The sequence below is a fragment of the Prionailurus viverrinus genome, chromosome B1 (genome assembly GCF_022837055.1).
Source record: "Prionailurus viverrinus isolate Anna chromosome B1, UM_Priviv_1.0, whole genome shotgun sequence".
NCBI classification, from domain to species: Eukaryota; Metazoa; Chordata; class Mammalia; order Carnivora; family Felidae; genus Prionailurus; species Prionailurus viverrinus.
The window spans coordinates 137,664,815-137,690,316 of record NC_062564.1 but is presented as its reverse complement, the minus strand read 5'-3'; the positions used below and the strand labels follow the sequence as shown (position 1 = coordinate 137,690,316).

At 41.4% G+C, this 25,502-nt stretch overlaps 1 protein-coding gene across 2 annotated transcripts in view; it reads left to right on the top strand.

The window, feature by feature from the left end:
* The first annotated feature begins 527 nt into the window (after window positions 1-527).
* The window catches only part of GPAT3 (glycerol-3-phosphate acyltransferase 3), a 63,856-nt gene continuing 38,881 nt past the window's right edge, over window positions 528-25,502 (top strand). The window contains exons 1-3 of one of the 2 annotated variants that reach the window (XM_047856999.1): window positions 528-825; window positions 976-1,253; window positions 9,074-9,140. In XM_047856999.1, the coding sequence (XP_047712955.1) occupies window positions 1,113-1,253; window positions 9,074-9,140 (208 nt within the window). In that variant the 5' untranslated portion in view covers window positions 528-825; window positions 976-1,112. The remainder of the gene's footprint in view (window positions 826-975; window positions 1,254-9,073; window positions 9,141-25,502) is intronic. The other variant, XM_047856998.1, reaches the window with a different exon arrangement.

Below are 25,502 nucleotides of genomic sequence, written 5' to 3'. Positions count from 1 at the left end.
AGGGTGTTGGGTGAACGGCTGGGCAAACTGGTTGGAATCTTCCCCCAGGAAGAGAGGGACCCCCAGCCCAAGGATTCCTGTGCCAGGGAGATGGCGGCTGAGTGGAGTAGGAGACTCGTGGAGAGAGCTTTCCCTTCTCCCGGGGAGCAGGAGAGAGCCGCACAGCCGCTCAGGGGAGAGGGCAGGGAGGCGTGGGAGACCTGCAAAAGCGGCGCAAACCGCGGCTCAGCGGCGCTCTGTGCCTTTCCCTCTTCTTGAAAGCTCTTCTAAAGAGGTTGTTTTACAACCACACAAACGTGACCTTCTCAAGAGTCCCGGGTGCGTCAGTAGTTCATTCTGGAGGTGAAGAAATGCGAACATTTTGCAGAAAACTCTGCTCCCTAAAGGACCTTGGCTAGGCGTGCTGGGGGAGGCGGGGCGCGGGGAAGAAGGGAGGCCTCCCGGGAGGCTGCGGCGCTGGCGGTGCAGATTCCCGCCTGGAAGCTCCCCGTTGGGTGGCGGGGGAGGTGGGGCGCGGGCAGGGCGCAGAAATAGGGCGCCGGGCGCGGAAGCGCAGCCTGCCCCCGGCACGGTGCTCGGCCTGGGGCCCGTTCCGCACGGCTGTGGAAGTGGCCGGTGTGCAGTGGTGCGGTGCGCCCGCAGGGATCCGCGCTCGGGGAGGGCCTCCGGGACGGCCTCTGTGAGTCAGCCGTTGAGTCGTCGTAATCGCCACCCAGAGGAAATTAGGCACAAGGGTGGGGCGCGTTCCTGACTGCTCTGTCCTGCCCGCGCCGCCGTGTCACTTCGCTCACCCCCCAGCTCCCGTCCTCTGGCCGGCGCGACCAGGTCTGTGCCCGCTGCTGTGGCTTCGGCGCTGGCCTGGGCCTCCAGCGGAGAAAGAGTTAACCGGCCGGACCGGGAGGAGCCCGAAAGGGAAGGAAGGAAATTGCCGTCGTTCTGAAAGTTTTTTCCTTCCTTTTTTTTCTTTCCCCGCAGAGGTGAGTGCCAGGAGGCGGCGGCTCTGACTCTCCGGAGCCCGGCTCCGCGCCTCCGCTCCCGGAGCTGCTGCCCCACTGCCTGGGGACAGGGACAGCTGTCTCCCGTGGACTTCTTCGGAGAGGGTGCGCCGAGCCATGGAGGGCGCAGAGCTGGCCGGGAAGATCCTTTCCACCTGGCTGACGCTGGTGATCTGCCTCATCCTCCTGCCTTCGGCTTTCGGGGTGTCTTTGGGCATCTCGGAGATGTACATGAAGATCTTGGTGAAAACTTTAGAGGTGAGTGCCGGGAAGCGGGGGGGGGGGGGGGGGGGGGGGAAGGCGGCGCCCCAGCACCGTTTGAGGGCTTTAGGGAAAGAGAACTTGGGGCAGTGGTGGCCGCTAGTAGAGCTGTTGAGAGCCGAGTTGATGCGAGGGGACCAGTTCCGAAGGTCAGCGGTCCCGAGGGCTGTGCGTTTCAGTTTATCCCCCTCAGTAGCGCCCAGACAGCATCCTGGCTACTCCTTCAGAGTGAAGGGATCCGGGCTGAGACCATGGGACCACCGTGTTGTTCCCCTAGTTGAATGCAGAGCCATCCTCACCCGCTGCTATTATTGTTGTTGTTGTTGTTGTTGTTATTATTATTATTATTATTATTATTATTATTACTGATTAGAATAACAGTGCATCCGTCTTTTATATCATCGATTCTTTTATATCCATGATGTAGTGCCCTTGTCCCTTCACTCCCCTTAGTTTTTACAGCCCCAGGTTTCAGAGGTCCTTTTCGTGTACTAAGGCATGCTGTCCAGAAAGGCATCCTGTTCTAGTTTATGTTCAAGATAAGAAAGCAATTGCGGGGCGGTAGTGAGAAATCTGATTATGTTTTAATGGAGTCATGGAAATTTTATCTAACCAAAGGCACTTGAAATGTCATCGTAAGTTTATATTCTTTGATCTCTGTTCTCTCTACACTCCTGTTTCCAAATTCTGCTAAGAAAGCTGGTAAGTTAGATGGACGTGAGCCTGGTAGGGAACAGCAGCTCACCCTTACACAAAGCTTAATTAAATTACACAGGGCTTTCCCATTTGCTCTTTCATCAGACGCTCCCCAAAGCCTTGGAAGGTAGGGAGGGCCAATGTTATCCCCCTTTCACAGGCAAGGAAACTGAGACTTAGAGCTAAGTTCAGCGGTTTGCTTGAGTTAAGTGGAGACAGGAGTCTTAACTGAGGAGAGGACCTGTGGTCTAGTGATTTAGGAGGACGGACTCTAGATACAGGTTTGCTTAGATTTGGTTCCAAAATCCCAGTTCTGCTTCTCAATATGTGACCTCAGGGAAGTCACCTACTTCTTGTGCTTCCTTTTCCTCATCTGTAAAATAGGAATAACAATTTAACACCTATTTGCATAGGGTTGTTTAACTGATCTAACACGTCAAGCATTTTAGAAAGGTACCTGTGGGGTGTTAGGTGCTATATCAATGTTTGCTGCTATTAAAAGAATATTATTATTATTTAGACTCTAGCATCCTGGTTTCTCTAACTTCTCTGGTACCTTCTAATATGGGTTCTCATTTTTCTGCCCTTCTTTTCCGTCTACCCCCAGAACTTGGCTTTACTTGCTCTTCTCCCTCAGTGAGTGGGGTGGCTCCCAGATACACACCTGTAAACTGCTAATCTCCCACCTGGAGATTACCTGCTAATCTCTCACCTACTAAACGGCTGAGACTCTCTTCTACCTGCTAATCTCCTGTTTTGCCCCAGATTTTTGTTGCACTTTCTTTCTCGTGATTATTTTTCTTTCTAGTCTTTGAAGTCATATTTGATTCTTCATCCTCAGCTCTCATGTGTTCAAAGGTGTTTTGTTTTTGCTTGGGAGATATTGCAGTTTTGAACCTTTTGTATTGACTTCACGCTCCGAACTTGGTCACACTGTGCTGTGAACTTCTCAGGCTGCCTCTTACTGCTAGATCTTCTTCAAATACTTTCCCCATAGCAGATGATCCTCTTTGGCTGGTGTTCAGAACTCTTTCTCAGAACTCTGAAATGGTTGAATTGTTCTCCCATACAGCAGTGTCTTTTGGAGTTTATACCCCAAGTGACATTGGAGTGAAGGTAAATTGCACACACTGGTTTTCAGCGGCTGACTCCTGTTGGTCTTGCTTTAATAATTCAATGTATGACTGAAGAGTTATCAAGGAGAGAGGCCAGCTAGTTGCTGTCAACCTGGCAAATAACTTCTATACTTGGAAGGGATATATCCAGCTTAGAGTCTGACCATCAATTAGGTAGGGCCTCAAGTTTTAATTTTTGTCCATCTAGAGTTGAAGAGACTTTTCAGAGATGCACTGCTTGGTTAGTGGGAGATAGACCACTTAGCTTGGAAACCAGGTAGATGGCAGCATAAGGAACTTCCGTTTTTGCTGAGAGTAAGCTTTTGGGTCAGAGTGATGCTTGGCATATATGTAATTAGAATGGAGATTCATTTTGTGGGCCAGCTCTGACAGTAGTTGCTCGGAGTGCCTGTGGTTGGGAGCCTCTGGGCTCATCAGGAAGGAGCTGTGATCCCATAGTGATGTCTGCTTTAGGCACAGGGGAGGGAAATGGTGACCCAGGGTTTCTCATCCTTCAGCCAGAACAGCCTTAGATGTTTCAAAGACATTTCTGTTAGGCGGCGGGTAGTATAGCGGATTGCTTTTCCTGACCGTAGGGATAATTCCCTTAAAACTTGTGCTGTTTGCTTAGTATTAGGACATCTTTAGGTCTGGACAAATGCTGTCTTTTTGTAGATTCTATGCAAAGCCCAACCCTTCAGTTACTCATTGCACTTTGTTTTCAACGGATTTGGTTGTATCTTTCTCTGAACCAGTGATTTTTCAAGGGGTATATAATCATTTTTAAGGAGTATAGATGGCATTATTACAACTTTATATTGGGAAAATTGTTTTTAGCAATTCAAGCTATGAAAAGTAAAACTTTTGGGTGGGGATGTGTAGAGGGTAGTCCATCTGGATTGTAGGGTGGTGTATCAGAAATTCTGGAGGATGCGTGTGTGAAGTTTTCATGTATATTAAATAGGAGCATGGATTTAATGCTGTTTTCAACCACAGAGTATGGATTAAGTGCTGTTTTCAACCACAGAAATCGATGGGGGTATGGGGGGGGTGAGGATTGCTATTTGTTGGCCTAAGGCTCATGATTAGAGGGAAATAAAGACTGGGAAGAGAGTATAGCATTGGTGGAGAAGAAGGTAGGGCAATGGTATGTAAATTATCTAATCTAACCAGGTAATACAGTCAATGGACAGATAATGAATGTCTACGGGGCTAATTTTTCCCTCAGCTTTTGAGAAATAAGATGGAAGGATAAACAGATTCCTCCAAATTTCTGGCCTTGTGACCTTGGGCAGGTCACTTAACATCTCACCCTTAGTTTCTACCGGGGGTTATAGGAGAATGCCTCCGAGAGTTACTGTACCGTGTGCATGAAATGAGGAGAGGTCAGGGAAAGCACGATACACAGTAGGTGCTCAAATCTCAGTGGAGTTTGAATTGAAACACTCTTTGGTCTTGTTTTTATTTTTTGTTTGTCTTTGCTCCTATGTGGCTTGAGATTTAACCCATCTTCAGATCTTTAATGAGTCAGCATCCATACTCAGAGCAGACTATTCTTGCCTTTTATTTTATTTTATTAAAAATATATTTTTTTAAGTAGGCTTTCTGCCTACTCGACCTGAAGATTGAGAGTTGCATGCTCTATACACTGAGCTAGCCAGTCACCCTACCTTTTGTCTTAATTATTTTTCTTCCCCTTTATACTTTCCTCCATCCACCAATTAGCTTTTCATCTTTTCAAAAGACATGTCAATAAATGTCATGTAGGATGGTTTATAACACCTCTGTTAATATGATATTCAGGTGTTATTCCTGGTGTTGGAAATATAATAAATGTGCTAGAAGGTCATGGCTGTTTATGACAGAAAGTAATAATAAAGAAAAGCTACCAAGGCCTTGTGCTTAAATGCACAACTCTCTGACATAGTCTATATTACTCCCACTGATAGATTGGGGAATGGAGATTCAGAGAGTTAATTTGTCCAGATAGTGGCACACAGCTGTTCGTAGTAGAATTAGGATTTTAATTTGAATCTAGAGCCTGAGTTCTTGCTCTGCCAAAATGACAGATTTGTCAAGAAAACCGTTTTATTAGGCTACAGACAGTGGCCTGCTGTTATCTGCATAAACCTAATATTTTGAATTTTTATGAAATTGTATACATTTTCATCCTCTCCTTTTCTCTTTTTAGTTAATCTTTAAATGTCTTTTTAGTGTAAAAACTAAAAGTTGTAATCGTCTAGATGACAGTATCATTTTTGCAAGCTTTTGATCTAAGCTTTAAAACTCAGACTTAACCTGTTTTTCTTTTTTTGGTGAATTAGAGACAGCTACCTTTTGCTCCCCAAGAGGAGTTTTAAAACTAAGTAGAGTGAGAACCTGATTTGAAGGCAGTGTCTTTCAACCTTTCTTTGTAGGGAGAAGTGAGATGGGAGTAGCCATGGGGATTAGAAACTACTATCATACGTCAGCATCATCCTGTGGGCAAGAGGCAGATGTGTTTTGAGATAACCACTATAAGAGGTTGGGAACCTCTGAAGAGATATTCCAACCTCTGTCTTCGGGCTTACTTGATCATTTGACATGGTGGAAGTGGAGTAGCTATTTTGTGGGAAATGCACTGGGTGGTTTGCGAAAAAGTGATCATTTTGGAAGCTAATAAATTGTGGGGCGTGAAGTGGGAGGAGGAAGCCAGTGTTTTCTACTTTGAGGCCTACTGGGTGGTGGTCATTGGAAAGATTATCTTCTTTACTCTTTTATCTTGGTGTTGTCCCTGGTTTAGGGATGATGAAATTGAGGTCCCAAGAGGTGACAACCTTTCATCCAAGCCGAGCCAGCCGAGCCTAGTACAGCCAGGAAGCACACAACTGCGATTCGTATGCACATGTGTCTGGCTGCAAAGCATTAGCGCTTTTCACTTTTGCTGGAGAGTAAGCCCAAAGAAGAAAATGGTTTTCTAGTGCAAATTTCCTTTGACATTAAATGACTTCTCCTTCCACCTGAAAATTTGTAACTGCATTTTGTAGGACAGACCTTTGGCGTGACCATTTCAGGAGAGGTTATGCATTCTGATACTTGTGACAGAACATGGAGCTCTTTGTAGTACATCATGCTGTATGAAGCACGCCCCTGTATTCGTTCGCTTTGGCGGCCATAACAAAGTACCACAGACTGGGGGGCTTAAACAACAGAAATTTGTTTTCTCACAGTTCTGGAGGCTTGAAGTTCAAAATGAAACTGTTGTTGGCAGGTTTGGTTTCTTCTGAGGCCTCCCTCTCTCCTTGACTTGCAGATGGCTGCGTTCTGTGTCCTCATATGGCCTTTCCTCTCTGTGTGCAAATCCCTGGTGTCTCTGTGTGTTCACATTTCCTCTTCTTACGAGGACACCGATCATATTGGAGTACGGCCCACCCTAAAGGCCTCATTTTTTAACTTTGTCACCTTTTTTAAAAGGTCCTATCTCAAAATACAGCCATATTCTGAGATACCAGGGAGTTAGGGCTTCAACATATGAATTTTGGGGGAGACACAAAATCAGCCCATAACAGCCTCAAAATATCAATATTTTCCATAAAATAAGCATGGAATAATTGTCTTAATCTAAGGTAATTATCATTTATATAAAATATAAAATCATATTGCTACTTATAAATGATAACAGGTGCTAAAGCTTTAAAGTGGAAAAACTATGGAAATAAACCTTTCCTTCTATTGAGAAGACATGGGAGGTATATCTAGAGTTTGAGAACTCCTACACCAAATCAGCAAGGAAGGGAAAAGGCTGCAATCAGATTAAGATTGAGTCTGATTATCATTTGTGACTTGCCACTTGAAGCCCAGAAGATTAAGTCTCTATTTATAGGCTGTTCTCTAAGCACAAATAGCATGTTCCTACTTGGCTCTTTGGGATGTTGTGCAGGGGTCCTGACGTAGTCAGATCGTGCCCTACTTCATGACCTTCAGGTATAGGTTTTAGGTCATTTAGTCTCTTTCCGTCATTTTCTTATTGATTTGAATTTTTAAAAATTTGTTTAATTCCGTGTGAGCCTAGAAATACCTGTTTTTTGCCACTAGGTTTTTGATAAGTTCTTTTTGCTCCTTCAAGGGCACTTAAGTCCTAATTATAACGATCACAATGCCTTTCACCTCTAATTTCACCCTTCCTCCTCCCACTCCCCCGTCCCCTTTGACAATGTTAGCTTCTGGAATTGTAATCACCATTGTAATCATTTAAATAATATTTTATTTGTTCCCTTTCTAAAGTAGAAAAATAGTCATAGGGATTTTCCAGGATGCTGTCAACAAAAGTTAGTTCATTTGTGGTTTTTGAACTATTGTTAATGGTTGATAATTTTGGAAATGCATAAAAAAGCACATAAAGAAGCAAATAACAAGTCACATCTTGGTGTATTTCTTTATACTTCCATGTACATTCAAAATAAAATGAGAATTGGGATGCCTGGATGGCTCAGTCGGTTGTGTCCAGCTTCGGCTCAGGTTATGATCTCACAGCTCGTGGGTTTAAGCCCCACAATGGGCTCTGTGCTGACAGCTCAGAGCCTGGATCCTGCTTCAGATTCTGTGTCTTCGGCTCTCTCTGCCCCCCCCCCACTCATACTGTGTGTGTGTGTGTGTGTATGTCTCAAAAATAAACAAACATTAAAAAAAATTTTATTGATTTTCCCCGTTCTTAAATTCTCACAGATGTGTGGTTCCTCATATTCATAACATTTTCCCTGTCCATCCCCACAGAAGCAAGTGACAGGTCGGCAGGTGGTTTCCTTTGTTAGCGATTTCACTAATTCCTTTCCAGCTCCCCACGTCTTTTTTTTTTTTTTTTTAATATTTATTTACTTAGGGAGAGTGTGCAAGCAGGGGAGGGGCAGAAAGAGAAAGAGAGAGAGAATCCCAAGCAGGCTGCCTGCTGTCAGTGTGGAGCCTAATGTGTGGCTCAAATCCACATACTGTGAGATCGTGACTGGAGCTGAAACCCAGAGCCACCCAGGCACCCTATCCAGCTCTCCAAGCCTATTAAAAAAAAAATTTTTTTTTTAACGTTTATTTATTTTTGAGACAGAGAGAGACAGAGCATGAACGGGGGAGGGTCAGAGAGAGGGAGGCACAGAATCTGAAACAGGCTCCAGGCTCTGAGCTGTCAGCACAGAGCCCGACGCGGGGCTCAAACTCACGGACCGGGAGATCATGCCCTGAGCCGGAGTCGGCCACTCAACCGACTGAGCCACCCAGGCACCCCAAGCTCTCCAAATCTTAAGCCTATTTCTGACATAGGCAATTAGCTCTGTTTGAATGTGTCTTGCCCCTGAATGCCTAATTTGTTATGAAAATATAGTTATTTTTTGGGCCCCATGTTTCAATTAATCCTCATAGCATCCATATGGGATAGGAACTATTATCCTCATTTTACCGATGAGGAAATGGAGGCCTAGAGGGATTAAGTAACTTTAAACTTAGTCTTTTTAATTTTTTTTAACTTTTATTTATTTTTGAGAGAGAGAGAGAGCACGAGCAGGGGAAGGGCAGAGAGAGAGGGAGACACAGAATCCGAAGCAGCTCCAGGCTCTGAGCTGTCAGCACAGAGCCCGATACGGGGTTCGAACCCGTGAGATCATGACTTGAGCCAAAGTCGGACGCTTAACCGACTGAGCCACCCAGGCACCCCTGAACTCAGTGTTGATGCCATAACCTGAGCTCTTGCCTGACATGCTTCATGACCTTTTCAAGGAGTAGTTTATTGGGGTACCAGGTGTGTGTGAGGGGTTTAAATAGGGTTTATATAGGGTAAATAGGGCACGATCAGTAACTAATATAAAAGAGTATACTTGAGACTTTGAATATTGCTACTTCTGAGATTTACTGAGGTATCTCTTTAATTCAGATAGTCCTGGGCATAATGGTTAATTTCACTTCCATATAAGCATGGTTTGAGTATTTTACATTGTGTCTATGGAACAGTTTAAATTAACAACACTACTTATTTTTGAACAGTGGGCCACAATACGCATTGAAAAGGGAGTCTCAAAGGAGTCGGTCCTTAAAAACTCAGCTTCTGTTGGTAAGTCTCCTTTTTCAGTTATGATGGCTAACATATCCACACTGTAAAAATTTACATCTACCAAATTTGAACTTGAAATATGCAGAGAGTAGTGCATTCTATAGGCCTAGGATCAGTCATAATTTTGTTCTTTATGCAAAATAGCAGTTGCCTGAGTTTTGAATGAGTTTTCACTGGAAAGGTGGTAATAATGTGCTAGTTCATCTATGTGTTCGTACTTCTAAAGGCATACATTTGAAGATGTCTGCCTATAGTTTTCAAGATGCAGTCAATGTTTTGAAAAAATAATGCTAATTGGACTCCTTTGGAGTTAAACCTATTTTTGAGGTTTTTATTAGCACTGTAGTCTAACTTGCGGTTCTCAAAAGTGTTCCTCAAAATACCCTTTCCTGCTAACGACTGATTGATAATACATGAAATAAATAATAACTGCCCCATGAAATAAGTTTGGGAATCACCACATGCTATACCTTACTTTTGGAAAGTAATATTATACAGTAACAAAGGCTCAGAAATGTCCTACAGTACAGAAAGCTGTTTAATTTTTGTTAGAAGTGAGCTGACAAGTCAGCTGAACTCACTCGTGTATCCATTACTGCTTTGCTTTTGTTCCAACAAACCTTTTCACTTTTGGGGTAAGAATTTTAAGAATTGGTTAAGACACGGGGGATCATAGGAGAGTAGAATTCTATGGAAAGGATGGCTACGAAATTAGGAACTTGATTTAATTAAAAGACTAAGCCTTTGTGTGTTTTCCAAAAATAATGTGCAAACAATTTTGTGCCTATCTAATTTAGGATAAAAGATGACCAAAGTGTCAAGCCCTTCACTAGAAGTAACTTACCTTCCAGAGGCTTGTCTAGGAGAAATTGTAGAAATGGTATACCACAGTGCATTTTGGAAATAAAGTATTTGAGCGAAAACATTGGCTCATTTTGTGTATATGGATTGTTATGTTCAAATGATTGAAGCAGCTAATAGACCTTCAAGGTGTATACTTGGACACCAAGTATTATCATCAGTAACATTTTACCAAAAGTAGATATTTTTGGTGCTACACAATCCCCTTTTTAATGCCAGGTACCTTCTCTTGGACATAGCAGATCTACTAATATTTTATGTTTCTGGGTACATTTAAAAATGTACGTTATGATTACGTACTCCTTATGATTTAAGGAGACAACAAACTTTATTGCTGGTTTTTCTGTTGTACTTGGTGAGACTTTGGGCTGTCACTGATTTTTTGTTGTTGTTGTCAGTTTATTTATTTTGAGAGAGAGAGAGAGAGCAGGGGAGGGGCAGAGAGAGAGGGAGAGACAGAATGCCAAGCAGGCTCCAGGCTGCCAGCGTGGAGCCCAATGTGGGGCTTGAACTTAAGAACTGTGAGATCATGACCCGAGCCGAGGTCAAGAATCAGATGCTTAATCGACTGAGCCACCCAGGCGCCCCTGGGCTGTCACTGATCTTGAGTGAAATTCTGTAGAGCCCTAGAGATTGGGGTATTGGTGGTGCATGTGTTGGGCCATGAATTTAAAAGGGCACAAGGTGTTTCGATTTGGTAGGTTAAGAGGATTAAAATCTCTAGGTGAGTTTCCTTAGCACTTTTTAGCCTAAATAGAAGTGAGTATTGTCACTTGTTGAATTTTTTTTTTTTTTTGGTCACACATCTGTCTTTTCCATGGTACCACCAGGAAAGAATAGAAGCGAACAAGAGGAGAAAACAGAAATCATAATGGTTTAGAGTATGGCTGAAGACTACCAAATTTTCTTCTTTCATTCAGAGTAGCCGTCTTTCCTTTTAACTATGAAATTGGGAGTGACTGTTGCAGTTACGAGCATTTGATATCTGTAAGGTTGGTGGGGAATCCAAAGATGATGAAGATAAGGTTCCTGTGAGGAGACAGGTATCCGACCAGTCACTGTGATAAATGCTAAAGTAGGTGCATAAGCAAAGGACAACGTGGGATCTAATTTAGGCTCTGATATATCCTGCTTTCGTCTCTGTTAATCCCACAAGTGTGCCTGGTATGCACCTCCATTCCCATTCTGATTTGCATCCTGCTTGGGTAGCCCTGTTAGAGGGTGTGTGCCCTATTGATACATCCTGCTGTTTGGAGTCAGCAAGAGGTAATATCTTAATCCTAGATAGACTGGCCAAGGGTGATGAAACACACTGAGCACTTGTGTGCCTGGCTGGTGCAATCTTCTGCCTTTGGAGCATCATGTCTCTGTACTGCAGCCAACAGTAGCCCGTGTCAGCGTTGAGTCGGTCAAAGTTGAGGCAAGGGTCACAGGCAGACCAAGGGCCCCAAGAGTGCGGATGTGATGTCTGAATGATATAGTGCTGATGACAGGTTTACGAAACTGAGAGGGAGAGAATTGCCAAACAGGGAAAATAGTTATGTTTATTTTCTGCACCCAAAATTCACTCTGCTGCTCTTTTGCTTAATGAAGCACATTAAAAAAAAAAAAAAGTTTATTTTTGAGAGAGGGCCGGGGAGAAGGGGGCAGAGAGAGAGGGAAACTGGGGATCTGAAGCGGGCTCTGCACTGTCTGCACAGAGCCCGATGCAGCGCTCGAACTCATGAACCATGAGCTCCTGACCTGAGCCGAAGTCGAGGCTTAACCGACTGAGCTGTCCAGGTGCCCCGAAGCACATTTTTGGAAATACTTTTTAAGTCTCTCTTTCCAGTGAGACCCCTTTTTCAGTGTATGTCTCCTGTGCCTTTATTAGTAAGACAGCTAAAAGCTGAACCTAGAGAAATATTACCTTTGTGGTTAAATAATCCTCTTCTGTCTTTAGCCATATTCTGCTGTATCTTCTGGTAAAAATCTGTCTCATTTATTGATGGAGCTTCAGATATGATCATGAGCAAGAGCTCTTTAAGAAGCTCTGTTATTGCACCTTCTTCTTCCAGTTTTAAGGACTTTTCCTCATTGTTAATACAACCATGAAGGTAAATATTTCCCCCCCTCTTCAAGTAACTGTGTTTTTCTGAGCATCCTGCCTCAGTGGAGAATGTAGAAGTCCCTTCTACCCTAGTTTTTGTTTCCTGAGGGCTCATATGCTGGGGAGGCTAAAACAAGAGACAAGAAGGCTATTGAGTCCTTTGCTTCTCTGCATCAGCTGTGCTTTCTCACTCCAGCCTTAGGACAAATGCATCTTCTCGGACCCAGGTACGTGGTCTGATGGAGATAGTATCAACTTTTATTTTACTTTGTTGTAAATAGTGCAAAGGACCATCGACTATTAATAAGAGCCACCAACCTTGGGTGCCTGGGTGGCTCAGTCATTAAGCATCTGACTTCAGCTCAGGTCATGATCTCACGGTTTGTGAGTTTGAGTCCCACAGTGGGTGAGCTTGAGCCTGGCTTGGGTTGATCATGAGCCCCGCTTTTCTCTCTCTCTCTCTCTCTCTCTCTCTCTCTCTGCCCCAGGTGAGATTCTCTCTCTCTCTGTCCCCCTCTCACTTGCACATCCCCCCTCTCTCTCAAAACAAACAGACAAAAAAAAAATGCACCCCAAATAAAACAATGAAACTGTAGTTTTATGCTATATTTATTTAAAAAAAAAAAAGCCCCCAACCTCACCCTTGGGTGCCTAACTGATATGGAAGACTTCTTGTGCAATAGATTTCAAATAGTAATTAGGATTGCACTTGTAATCATTGTGATTCATTATGCCATTTTCATGACTCAAGATGAATTCCACTGTACATTGCATTATATTACTAGGACATTTTGAACAATTACCCACCATAGGTCAACAGGCAGGATGAAAGGCCCGAATTTGCCCTTGGCCTGGAGTGTCTCAAACAAAACCAATAAATAGAGGCTATGGTTCAGTCATTTTGGCACTGTTTTCTAGAATGTGGCGCTGGCCTGACTTAGCGTTATCTGCATGCCAGATGCATGCCACCTCCTCAGTCCTCCCCTTTGCCCCACTTCAGGAGGCATCACACACAGGGATCTGTGGTCACATGGCCTGTTGTTAGTGAAGCCCCGTGCTGAATTTCTCTCCTGCCCTGTGCGTCTTACCCCCAGAGCCCATCTCTTCCTCCACCCAAACACACACAAAGGACAAAATGCTGTGGAGAAACTCATGTTATACCTATTCAGAGAGAATTCAGGCTGCTTAACATTTCCACTGATTTTACTCTTGGAATTCTTTCTGTGAGACTTGATCAACCATGGTGATGCTGGTACAATATAGGCCACACCAATATTGTGAATTTAATAAATTCACAAGATAAAGATATTGTAAATTCAATAAAGATTTTTATTTACTATATTTATCTTTATTGTAATTTACAATAAAGATATTATAAATTCAATAACCTTGAATTTATAGAAAATGTGGGATAATATTCTGTGACAGAAATTTGAGTATCATTTTCTATACTCATTTTTGCTTCGGGCAGGCTGTTTTTGATAGTCTGTTTACATCAACTAATTGTCAACTAGTATTGTCTTGGCATAAACTCCCTGAGTACAAGTCCTCAAGGATATAGAGTATAATGCATTTAAAGGGGTTATCTTGCTGATAAAATATTGGAACGTGTCTAGCTACTTGTAGAGAGAAAAATAATCCATTTATGGGATATGGAAGGATTATAGCATGAGATTTTTCCTTATCACGGCCAGATGCTTTTATTAGTCTGCCTCTATTCATAAATCTTGTGCCTGATGGTGGTGATGAAGATGATGATAATTTTCAAACATACACAAAGGTAGAGAAATAGTATATTGAACCCAATATAGGCAATATTTGTCAAGATTTTGCCACACCTGATTCATCTATACCTTCTTACTTTCTGCTAAAATATTCAATGCAGTATAAAATTTCATAACCTTTCATGCATTTTTAAATTAAAAATTTTTTTAAACGTTTATTTTTGAGAAAGAAAGACAGAGCATGAGCAAGGGAGGGCAGAGAAAGAGGGAGACACAGAATCTGAGCTCTCAGCACAGAGCCTGATGCGGGACTTGTACCCACAAAACACACGATCATGACCTGGGCTGAAGTCCTGTGCTTAACCGACTGAGCCACCCAGGCACCCCTTTTCATGTGTTTTTAAAAAAGGATTAAAAAATAACCAGTGCTATTATCCCTTTAATTCAAACCTAATTTTTTAATATCATCTAATATACAGTCCATATATAAATTCCCCTAACAGTTTCAAAATGTTTTTATAATTGATTTATTTGAATTGAGATTCAGTCATGGCCCACGAACTTGTTTGTTTATTTATTTATTGATATGGCTAATTGGACAGATGGAGTATAATTTTTGTTCTTGGAACGAAATAGCAGTTCTTAATAGCAGGTGATTCTGAAAAATTTCGCCTGCATACCTTGCATTTTTACCCTCACAGCTTGATATAGCTCTGTGGAAGACAAGGTTTAATTCTTTTGCTTGTTTGTTTGTTTGTTTGTAAACCGTCAGATTAGTCCTCTGTATTTCTAAGCAATATAATGAAATTTAATCAACCACTTAGGAGAGCAATTTGGCACAGCTGAAGAGCCATTACACGGTAGCCCCTTAATTCCACTTTTCCTAAGATATCAAACCCACCCAAACTCTCAGCATGTATGTATTAGGAGACATGCATCAAATGGATACCAATAGTGAAAATAGGGCAACAATCCTGTCACTCATCAGGAGGAGAATTAATATGTGAGCTAGTTCAAATGAACTAACTGGATTTACATGAAGAGAACAAAGTATGTACATCTTAATGTTAAGCGAAAATAACATGTATGGTGTAACATTTATTTAAAATTATTACTATACGCAGATACCATATAATTATGTTGATATATGTAGATAAGTGTAAAATATATGTGGAAATGAAATGTACTATAGGTTAGTGTTTATCTTCTAGGAGGGAGGAGAAAAGGTGGGGAGATGGGCTTTAACTGTATCTCTAATTGTTTTCTTTAAAGAATATCTGAAGGGACGCCTGGGTGGCTCACTCGGTTGAGCGTCCGACTTCAGCTCAGGTCATGATCATGGGGTTCATGAGTTCAAGCCCCACATCAGGCTCGCCACTGTCAGTGCAGAGCTCACTTTGGATTCTCTGTCCCCCTCTTTCTGTCTCTCCCCTGCGTGCTCTCTTTTAAAAATAAATAAACATTAAAAAAAATTTACCTTCCTTAAACAAAAAAAAGAATACCTGAAGCAAATATGACAATAAGTCTCTTTTTTCTTTGTTGAACTCAAAAATTTTTTGTTAAACTTATATTTTAAGCATAAAAATTTAAAAAACCCAACTAATAAGATATTAAGAATATTAAGAATTGCTCAACTAGAGTCTTTAGTCTGATGGGTGGAAGTAGTTTTATAATAGAAAATAAAAATTTGTCTCAGGGGTGTGATTGATGGTTACCCACCTGCTCCAAAGTACATCTTCATTCAGTCTGTCCAATGCTTGGAGTTGACATTTAAACCAATAGGAATCGAAATATATTACCTTTTGGAGCTGGGATTCTCAGCCTCAGCACTACTGACATTTTGGGTTGAATAATCCTTTGTCATGGGAGTAAATGCATTGTAAGATGCTTAGCAGTATCCCTGGTCTCTACCCACTAGATGATAGTAGTGTACCCCCTAATGTGACAACCAGTGTGTCTCCAGACACTGACATATGTCCCCAGGGGGCAAAGTCCTCTCCTGTCTCCTAACCTCTGTCCTCTCCTTTGCAAAGCACTGCTCTTAGAGAATAATGTGTTTTTCTATTGGTATCCAATATCATTAGCATAATTTATCTTAGTTTTCTAACAAATAGGCCCTTGAGGGAACAGAACTTGATTTCCAGTTTTTGGTGGTGTGGCTGGTGTGGGGAAGGACAGAAAGTGAGGTAAGGCACGTGAACAACAGTGTGAGCAGAGAACACTGGATGGTGGGAGAGGAAGCTTGCTCCTTAAGGAAAGGTAGAAATGAGACAAGGGACTCTTTCTGCAAACTTTGCCTCATAATCTGATGAAAATATGCTGTTTTGGAGGGAGCTTTATTTTAGAATGGATTGGAGACTTGTGTATAACTATGTACTCTAACCTCAGGAAAGGAGATGACTTAACATTTAATTCTGGCCAACAGTGAGTAAGCAGGAAGGAGTGGTTCTGGCAGGAAAGAAAGTAAAAAGTCAGATCAGACTAATGGCTTTCATTGCATTGTAAAGTGATGGGTGGGAGGAGAGTGATATAAGCCCTAAATCACAGAAAGGAAGGCTCCTACCTTAAGAAAGCAGTTAGGAAGCTCATAAAACATACTCTCTTGTTTTGCAGATTGTTTTCTTGTCACGTAGCAGGAACAAAGTAGGTGACGTGCCCTGTGCCCAATCCCTATTTTCTATGAAATGAGTTTTGCTTTTAAACATAAATGATAAAAGCAGGTTTTAAATCTTTCTATCCCCAGCACTGTTTAGCTGTTGGCCATCTTGTTGGTGCTTTGGCTCTCTTAGTCCTAAACTCCTCAGTGGATTGGGAGAGTACCTGCATCTCAGAATTGTGGAGGTTTGAAAAAGTCAGATGAGAATGAGACTCAGGGATTCTTTGAGAGTGAGAAGATAGCTGGATCAGGTGACTGGATAGTCAACTTGAGAAGACAGTCTCTGTTTAGAGAACTTCTCTGTGACATTGCGAGGAGCAGACATCTCATCAGGTACCTATGAAATCTAAAATCCAGCTTGTCACTCTAGAAGTGTTCCCCAAACTAATCTCCCCACCTAACACACCCCCCAGAGAAAACCCTAGTCAAAACTACAAAGCTTCTCCATTTGGTTTCTACTTTATAGACAAAATCCTGTCAATAATCATAAGAATCACCACCATTTATTAAACAATGGCTCCATTGTGCAAAATTATTTACATGAGGGAGGTCTTGGTAATTCTCTCTTAACTGATGAGAAAACAATGGGTGAAGGAGGTCCAGTGACTCCTTCAGATCATTTAAGTAGTCAGGGCAGACTGAAAAGAAAGCCCAATTTGTCTTTCCTGTTCAGAATCGCTTGCCACAACTCCTTGCCTAAACTATACCTTCCTTACCTGCTCCTCTGGTCAATCTATGCCTTCTCATTCTCCCTTGGAAGGTTGAGGTAACTCTTCCACAAATGGAAACTCCCTGCTGAAAGTTGGCTTCCTCGCATCTTAGGAAACGCATAACATTTCAATTCAAATCATCAACAGAATTTTTAAAGAAATGAAATCTATTAAGAACATTTAGAATTATAATAAAAGATACTATACATAAATGCCAAGCCATAATGTTGACATTATAATTGATTTGATGGCTTATTTGACAATGAAGTTTTATAGATGCTTCTCTGTTGTGGGATTTCTTGTTTAATCAGACGAGTTATGTCCAAATCAACAAAGTTAATGGGATCCATCAGCCAAGAAGAGATGGATTAACAGTATACTGAATGGGATGTTAAAATGTTAGTTAAACTGAAACTCTGCCTGTTAATTCTAAATGCCTGTTAGTTTCTCTGCAGTGTTGACTGAGAATTGATTACAACAATGTCCATACTTCCCTCCATTTATACTTCAAAACAGTTGTAAACACGTGGTTAATTTCATGACTAGCATTTATGTCTGGGGGTTAAAATCTTCCTTTTTTATCATTAGCATTGGTTATTTTGTAAGTTTCTAAGGAACTACTGGGGTATATAATGGTGAAAAAGGGAGTTGATTTTCTCATCTGCTTTTCTCAGAACAAAAATTTGTCTCCAGTACTTGTAGCTTAGTACTTCTAGTCTTGATTACTTGTAGCTTCGTACTTCTAGTCTTGATAACTGAGAGACACTAACAGTAAAGTACTCTAAATTTAATAAGGGCCAAATTTTTCTATTACAGATATATAAGCCATATAGAAAACAGGAAAATAGAAGGTACCTTTATTTCAGTAAAGCTTTTGATTGTATCCTATTCCAAATAACAGGGTTGACAATTCCACTCTATCTGTTACCCCTCCCACGGCCCTGGAAATGTCGACATCTCTGGTTGATGAAGTCTTTGCCACTGAACCACTGGGTAGCCTCCTTAGCACAAACCTGCAGACACGCCCTCCCTTCTCACTAATTTGGAGTTAGTCTGTGATGGCTGATGAAACAGTTGAAACAAGTTGAAACCTTGTTACCACTCGATCTGGAGACTAAATGGAGTTTCTCACACTGTGTAGCAAAGGATCACTAACTAAAAGGAGGAGAACCTCTTGAGTAATTGGGCTTTGGCATAGATTTGGTTGTATTGTTCAAGGGGTTGTATTGAAAGTGCAGTATCATTGACCGAATGCTCTTAGTTGGGTTTTAAATTACCTAGGAAACCGAATAGAATTTAAAGTAATCTTTTTAAAAATTTTATTTATTTCAATTCAAGTTAGTTAAAATACAGTGTAGTATTGGTTTTAGGAGTAAAACCCAGTGATTCATCACTTCCATAGAACACACAGTGCTCATCCCAACAAGTGCCCTCCTTAATGCCCATCACCCATTTAGCCCATCCCCCTCATCCACAACCCCTCCAGTAACCCTGTTTGTTCTCTGTATTTCAGGGTCTCTTATGGTTTGCTTCCTTCTCTGTTTTTATCTTATTTTTCCTTCCCTTCTCCTATGTTCATCTGTTGTGTTTCTTAAATTCCATATATGGGTGAAATCCTATATTTGTCTTACTCTGACTTATTTTGCTTAGCATAACACACTTTGGTTCTGTCCACATTGTTGCAAACGGCAAGATTTCATTCTTTTTGATACTCAAGTGATATTCCATTATATATACACCACATCTTCTTTATCCATGCATCCGTTGATAGACATTTGGGTTCTTTCCATACTTTGGCTATTGTTGATAGTGCTGCTATAAACATTGGGGGTGCAGTGCCCCTTAGAATCAGCATTTTTGTATCCTTCGGATAAATACCTAGTAGTGCACTTGCTGGGTTGTAGGGTAGCTCTATTTTTAATTTTTTGAGGAACCTCCACCCTGTTTTCCAGAGTGGCTGTACCAGTTTGCATTCGCACCAATAGTGATCTTGATTGTTTGGATTCGTGAGCCATCAAAGAGAAGATTGACATTCAAGATCCTTTATCCAAGGTGGATGCTCGGAAATGGAATAGAAAAGCCAGCCTTGATAAGAAAAGGCTTGCCACTTCAGAAGGGCCAGAGGCAGAGTTTTAGACCATCAGGCATGGAAAGCCAGGGAAAGTATAGAATCCAAAATAATGCTGCAGTTCATGGCAGAACCAGCATGTTCAACACACAGTGACAAGCTGCTTTGAATCACTCACCCTGGTCTCTGCATGAACACTTTACCCAGTGTTTTCTGGGTACCTGGGTTATATGCTGAACTATGCCCTCAGGCAACCCTTAGCCTACTTAAGGAGATATCACCAATATCCACATGTCCATGTGGCAAATGGGAACCAGGCAGTGCTGATGGTGTTGAATTTCACAAAAATAAATATAATTACCTCGAGTAAAGAAATGCATAAACGTAGTATGAAAAGAGATTGTTTCGGTTGGGGGATGTCAGAGAGAGTGTTTTGGTGAACATGTTAGTGTTGAACCAGTCATGTAGAGGTGGATTGGGATTAACTGAGGTGACAGGGCTTTCTAAACTGGGGGAATGAGGGAATAGCTTGGACAGCAATGGTAGTGAGCTAAGTTCATAGAAGGGAACAGACATAGAAATAAGGTTGGCAAGAAGGTGACATGAGGTTGTGAAGGGCTCAAATGCTAAGGGCTTTCGATGTGATATAAAGGCATAGAAAAGCCTGGGTTTACTGTTTATATTGAGGGTGGTAAAGAAGAAATTCTGAAACCTGCAGAAAGGATTAATATAGTGGCAAACCAGACCGGTGAAGGTTGATTATTGAATTTGGAAAAAAAGAAGATATGATTCCAATGACAGTTGATTAATTATTAGAAGGTAGAAGCCATCCCTCTTTCCCTCCACATCCATAAAAGATGGAACAAAAGAGGGGCACCTGGCTGGCTCAGTCCATGGAGCATGAAACTCTTGATCTCAGGGTTGTGAGTTCAAGCCCGACATTGGTCATGGATCTTACCTAAAATAAATAAATTTAAAGAAATGTTGGAACAAAAAGAATGTTGTAAAGTAAAAGAATTGTTACATGTAAGACAGAGATTCTAAGCAAAAAATGATCATAAAACTAAACCAAGCTAGTAGGTAGATTATAATACAGAGAAGTTTTACAAATAGAATACATAGTTGGGGCACCTGGGTGGCTCAGTTGGTTAAGCGTCTGACTTCGGTTCAGGTCATGATCTCACAGTTCGTGAGTTCGAGCCCCGCATCGGGCCCTGTGCTGACAGCTCAGAGCCTGGAGCCTGCTTTGGATACTATGTCTCCCTGTCTCTCTGCTCCTCTCCTGCTCATGCTCTGTCTGCCTCTCCTTCAAAAATAAATAAAAACATTAAATGAAAAAAAAAAATAGAATATGTAGTTGAGAACTTAAGTTTTTCAGTGTGTGTTTGTCTCTATGTATCTGTTTGTGGGTCATTGGCTCCATAGGCAGAGGAATCAAGAAAGCTCTTCATCGGCTCTTTATTCTGCCAATAAGTCATGACAATCAAGCCCTCTTCACCTTTTCTCCTCCCTCTAGGAGGTTTTATAATGGCATTTCCCAGTTCTCTGTTTTCTTGCTGAAGCTTTTGAGAAAGCATAAGTTTTTGAAAGAATAAGAAGGTGACAGGCTAGAGTGCCAAAGCATGCTTGGTACACAGAAGGCTGGGGAGATGGGGAGCAAGATGGTGGTGGTTCCATTGTTGTTCAGGATTGGCTCTCGGGGCTCAGGGAAAGGAGAAAGCCTGTTAGAATTGTGATTAGACAGAGTCCTTTTCTTGGGTTGGGGTAGGAAGAAGCTGGTGATGTCTGGATGCCTTGGGGATGGGCAAAGCTCTTAGACAGGGACCTTCCCCTTGTATGCCAACCCCAGTGTTTTGAAAGCTCTCTTTCTGTACCTCCTCTCCTTTCTAGGTCAGGCGCCTCGTTTTTCCACTTCTCTTTCTCAGAGTTCTGTTTCCTTCAAAACTTGAGCTGACTAGAGAAGAACTTTAATTCCCTGGAGTCCTATTTTGTTTTTTTGAAGATTCCTCAGGGAGTAGAACCCGCAGAGCCCTTATGTCTCCTGTAACTTCTGGGGACACCTGGTGAACAAAAAAAAGCTGAGATGTGGTCCGCTTTTCTGTTAGGGTCTTAGAGCCTTCACCCTGTCTTGCCTCAGCATTTCTGGAATTGATGGGCCTTGCCTGTGTGCTTTTCTGGTGTTGTGTGCTGGGTAGCCTGCACTGACTCATTTCACCTGGGAAATGGAATGGACCTGAAAGCCCGAGGATGTAGGAAATGCCATAGACAAACTTTGTGGGTGGGATAATTTGGCCCTTTTACCTTTAAAAGGGAAAATGCACTGTCTGCAGAGGACAGCAACTTGGAGGAACATTGACTTTGGCCTTTACAAAAAGCTAAAATACTTCAGAGACAGTGCATATACATATGAAGTGACATTCTTCTTCAAGTTATAAGAGAAAACAGCATTATGATTTCTGGTATCACTTTGCAACCAGTGGAATTCTGTTGGCTTACACAAAGAGGAAATTGATAATGAATTCTAGAGACTATCTTTAAAAGAACGAGAGAAAGAAAGAAAGAAAGAAAGAAAGAAAGGAAGAAAGGAAGGAGGTAAAAAGGAGATTAAGACTGGACAGAGAGTATAGGTTTTGGCTATGAGTAATTAATAACATTCGCCTACTTGGTAGACTATGTGCAGTACTTAAAGCCTTTGCAAGGATTAAGTGTATGTCCCCTTTTTCCCAAGTGTGGTAAGTTTTTTAGGTTGTTATGTTAGACTATCAGGCATATAGATCACTTCCTTTCCTTGCCTCTGTGATGACATTGGAACAAATCTACACAAATAAATGAGCATCTTCGTTTTCAATGGCTCAAATGTTCCCAACAGTCAGTTTATTTGCACCCAGTGGCCAATCCACATGACCTCTCCAGAACAGATTTCAAGTGTGTGAAGCCAGCAGGCATTGTGAAATCCCAACATGTGATGGTGTTCAGCCTTTGATGTTCATCTGACATTCTGCACAACAAGCCTGTCACCAGTCAGTAGAGAAGCGTGTGTCTCAGGGTATATATTCAAGGAGAGAGAAAGACAGGTATTTTGTAATCAACAAAAAGAACTAATGTCCTTTTTTCCCTAAGGAAAGCCATTGCTTTGCCATTCTGTCCTTACCCCCATAGGAAAAGCCACCCATTGTGTCCTTTAGAATAAGCTTGTTTTAGAAACTTAGGAAAGACATTTCATGAGTTTGATGTAACTTGGTCTTTTTTTCTTTTTTATATTAAATGTAATTTATTGTCAAATTGGTTTCCATACAGCACCCAGTGCTCATCCCAACAGGTGCCCTCCTCAATGCCTATCACCCACTTTTCCCACTCCCCCACCCCCATCAACCCTCAGTTTATTCTCAGTATTTAAGAGTCTCTAATGGTTTGCCTCCTTCACTCTCTGTAACTTCCCCCCCCCCTTCACCTCCCCCATGGACTTCTGTTAAATTTCTCAGGTTCCACATATGAGTGAAAACATATGGTATCTATCTTTCTCTGCCTGAGTTATTTCACTTAGCATAATACTCTTCAGTTCCATCCACATTGCTACAAATGGCCATATTTCATTCTTTCTCATTGCCAAGTAGTATTCCATTGTATATGTAAACCACATCTTCTTTATCCATTCGTCAGTTGATGGACATTTAGGCTCTTTCTGTATTTTGGCTATTGTTGAAAGTGCGTTATAAACATTGGGGTGCAAGTGCCCCTATGCATCAGCACTTCTGTATCTCTTGGATAAATTCATAGCAGTGCTATTGCTGGGTAATATTTTTAATTTTTTGAGGTACTCCCATGCTGTCTTCCAGAGCGGCTGCACCAGTGTGCATTCCTGCCAAAAGTGCAAGAGGGTTCCCCTTTCTCCACATCCTCTCCAGCATCTATAGTCTCCTGATTTGTTCACTTTAGCCACTCTGACTGGCATGAGGTGGTATCTCAGTGTGGTTTTGATTTGTATTACCCTGATGGGGAGTGATGTTGAGCGTCTTTTCATGTGCCTGTTGGCCATCTGGATGTCTTCTTTAGAGAAGTGTTTATTCATGTTTTCTGCCCATTTCTTCACTGGATTATTTGGTTTTTGGGTGTGGAGTTTGGTGAGTTCTTTATAGATTTTGGATACTAGCCCTTTGTCTGATATATATTTGCAAATACCTTTTCCCGTTCCATTGGTTGCCTTTGAGTTTTGTTGGTTGTTTCCTTTGCTGTGCAGAAGCTTTTTATCTTCATAAGGTCCCAGTAGTTCATTTTTATTTTTAATTCCCTTGCCTTTGGAGATGTGTCAAGTAAGAAATTGCTGCAGCTGAGGTCAGAGAGGCTTTTTCCTGCTTTCTCCTCTAGGGTTTTGATGGTTTCCTGTCTCACATTAGGTTCTTCATCCATTTTGAGTTTATTTTTGTGAGTGGTGTAAGAAAGTGGTCTAGTTTCATTCTTCCGCATGTTGCTGTCCAGTTTTTCCTGCACCATTTGTTAAAGAGACTATGTTTTTTCCACTGAATATTCTTTCCTGCTTTGTCAAAGTTTAGTTGGCTATACTTTTGTGGGTCTAATTCTGGGTTATCTATTCTATTCCATTGGTCTATTTGTCTGTTTTTGTGCCAATACCACACTGTTTTGATGATTACAGCTTTGTGGTAGAGGCGAAAGTCTGGGATGTGATGCCTCCCTGTTTGGTCTTCTTCTTCAATATTACTTTGGCTATTCGAGGTCTTTGTGGTTCCATACTAATTTTAGGATTGCTTGTTCTAGCTTTGAGAAGAATACTGGTGCAATTTTGATTGGGATTGCATTGAATGTGCAGATTGCTTTGGGTAGTATTGGCATTTGAGCAATATTTATTCTTCCATCCAGGAGCATGGAATGTTTTTTTCATTTCTTTGTATCTTCTTCAATTTCCTTCTTGAGCTTTCTATAGTTTTCAGCATACAGATCTTTTACATCTTTGGTTAGGTTTATTCCTAGGTATTTTATGCTTCTTGGTGCAATTGTGAATGGGATCAGTTTTTTAATTTGTCTTTCTGTTGCTTCATTATTGGTGTATAAGAATGCAACTGATTTCTTTACATTAATTTTGTATCCTGTGACTTTGCTGAATTCATGTATCAGTTGTGGCAGACTTTTGGTGGAGTCTGTCGGGTTTTCCATGTAGAGTATCATGTCATCTGCAAAAAGTGAAAGCTTGACTTCATCTTTGCCAATTTTGATGACTTTGATCTCCTTTTGTTGTCTGATTGCTGATGCTAGAATTTCCAACATTATGTTATACAACAGCGGTGAGAGTGGGCATCCCTGTCATGTTCCTGATCTCGGGGCAAAGCTCTCAGTTTTTCCCCATTGAGGATGATGTTAGCTGTGGGCTTTTCATAAATGGCTTTTATGATGTTTAAGTATGTTCCTTCTATCCCGACTTTCTCGAGGGCTTTTATTAAGAAAGGATGCTGAATTTTGTCAAATGCTTTTTCTGCATCGATTGACAGGATCATATGGTTCTTATCTTTTCTTTTATTAATGTGATGTATCACATTGATTGATTTGTGAATATTGAACCAGCCCTGCAGCCTAGGAATGAATCCCACTTGATCATGCTGAATAATTCTTTCTATATGCTGTTGAATTCGATTTGCTAGTATCTAGTTGAGAATTTTTGCATCCATATTCATCAGGGATATTGGCCTGTAGTTTTCTTTGTTTGCTGTGTCTCTGTCTGGTTTGGGAATCAAAGTCATGCTGGCTTCATAGAATGAGTCTGGAAGTTTTCCTTCCCTTTCTATTTTTTTGGAACAGCTTGAGAAGGATAGGTATTATCTCTGCTTTAAATGTCTGGTAGAATTCCCCAGGGAAGCCATCTGGTCCTGGACTCTTATTTGTTGGGAGATTTTTGATAACTGATTCAATTTCTTCGCTGGTTATGGGTCTGTTCAAGTTCTCTATTTCTTCTTGTTTGAGTTTTGGAAGTGTGTGGGTGCTTAGGAATTTGTCCATTTCTTCCAGGTTGTCCAGTTTGTTAGTATATAATTTTTCATAGTATCCCCTGATAATTGCTTGTATTTCTGAGGGATTGGTTGTAATAATTCCATTTTCATTCATGATTTTGTCTATTTGGGTCCTCTCCCTTTTCTTTTTGAGAAGCCTGGCTAGAGGTTTATCAATTTTGTTTATTTTTTCAAAAAAACAACTCTTGGTTTCATTGATGTGCTCTACAGTTTTTTTAGATTCTATATTGTTTATTT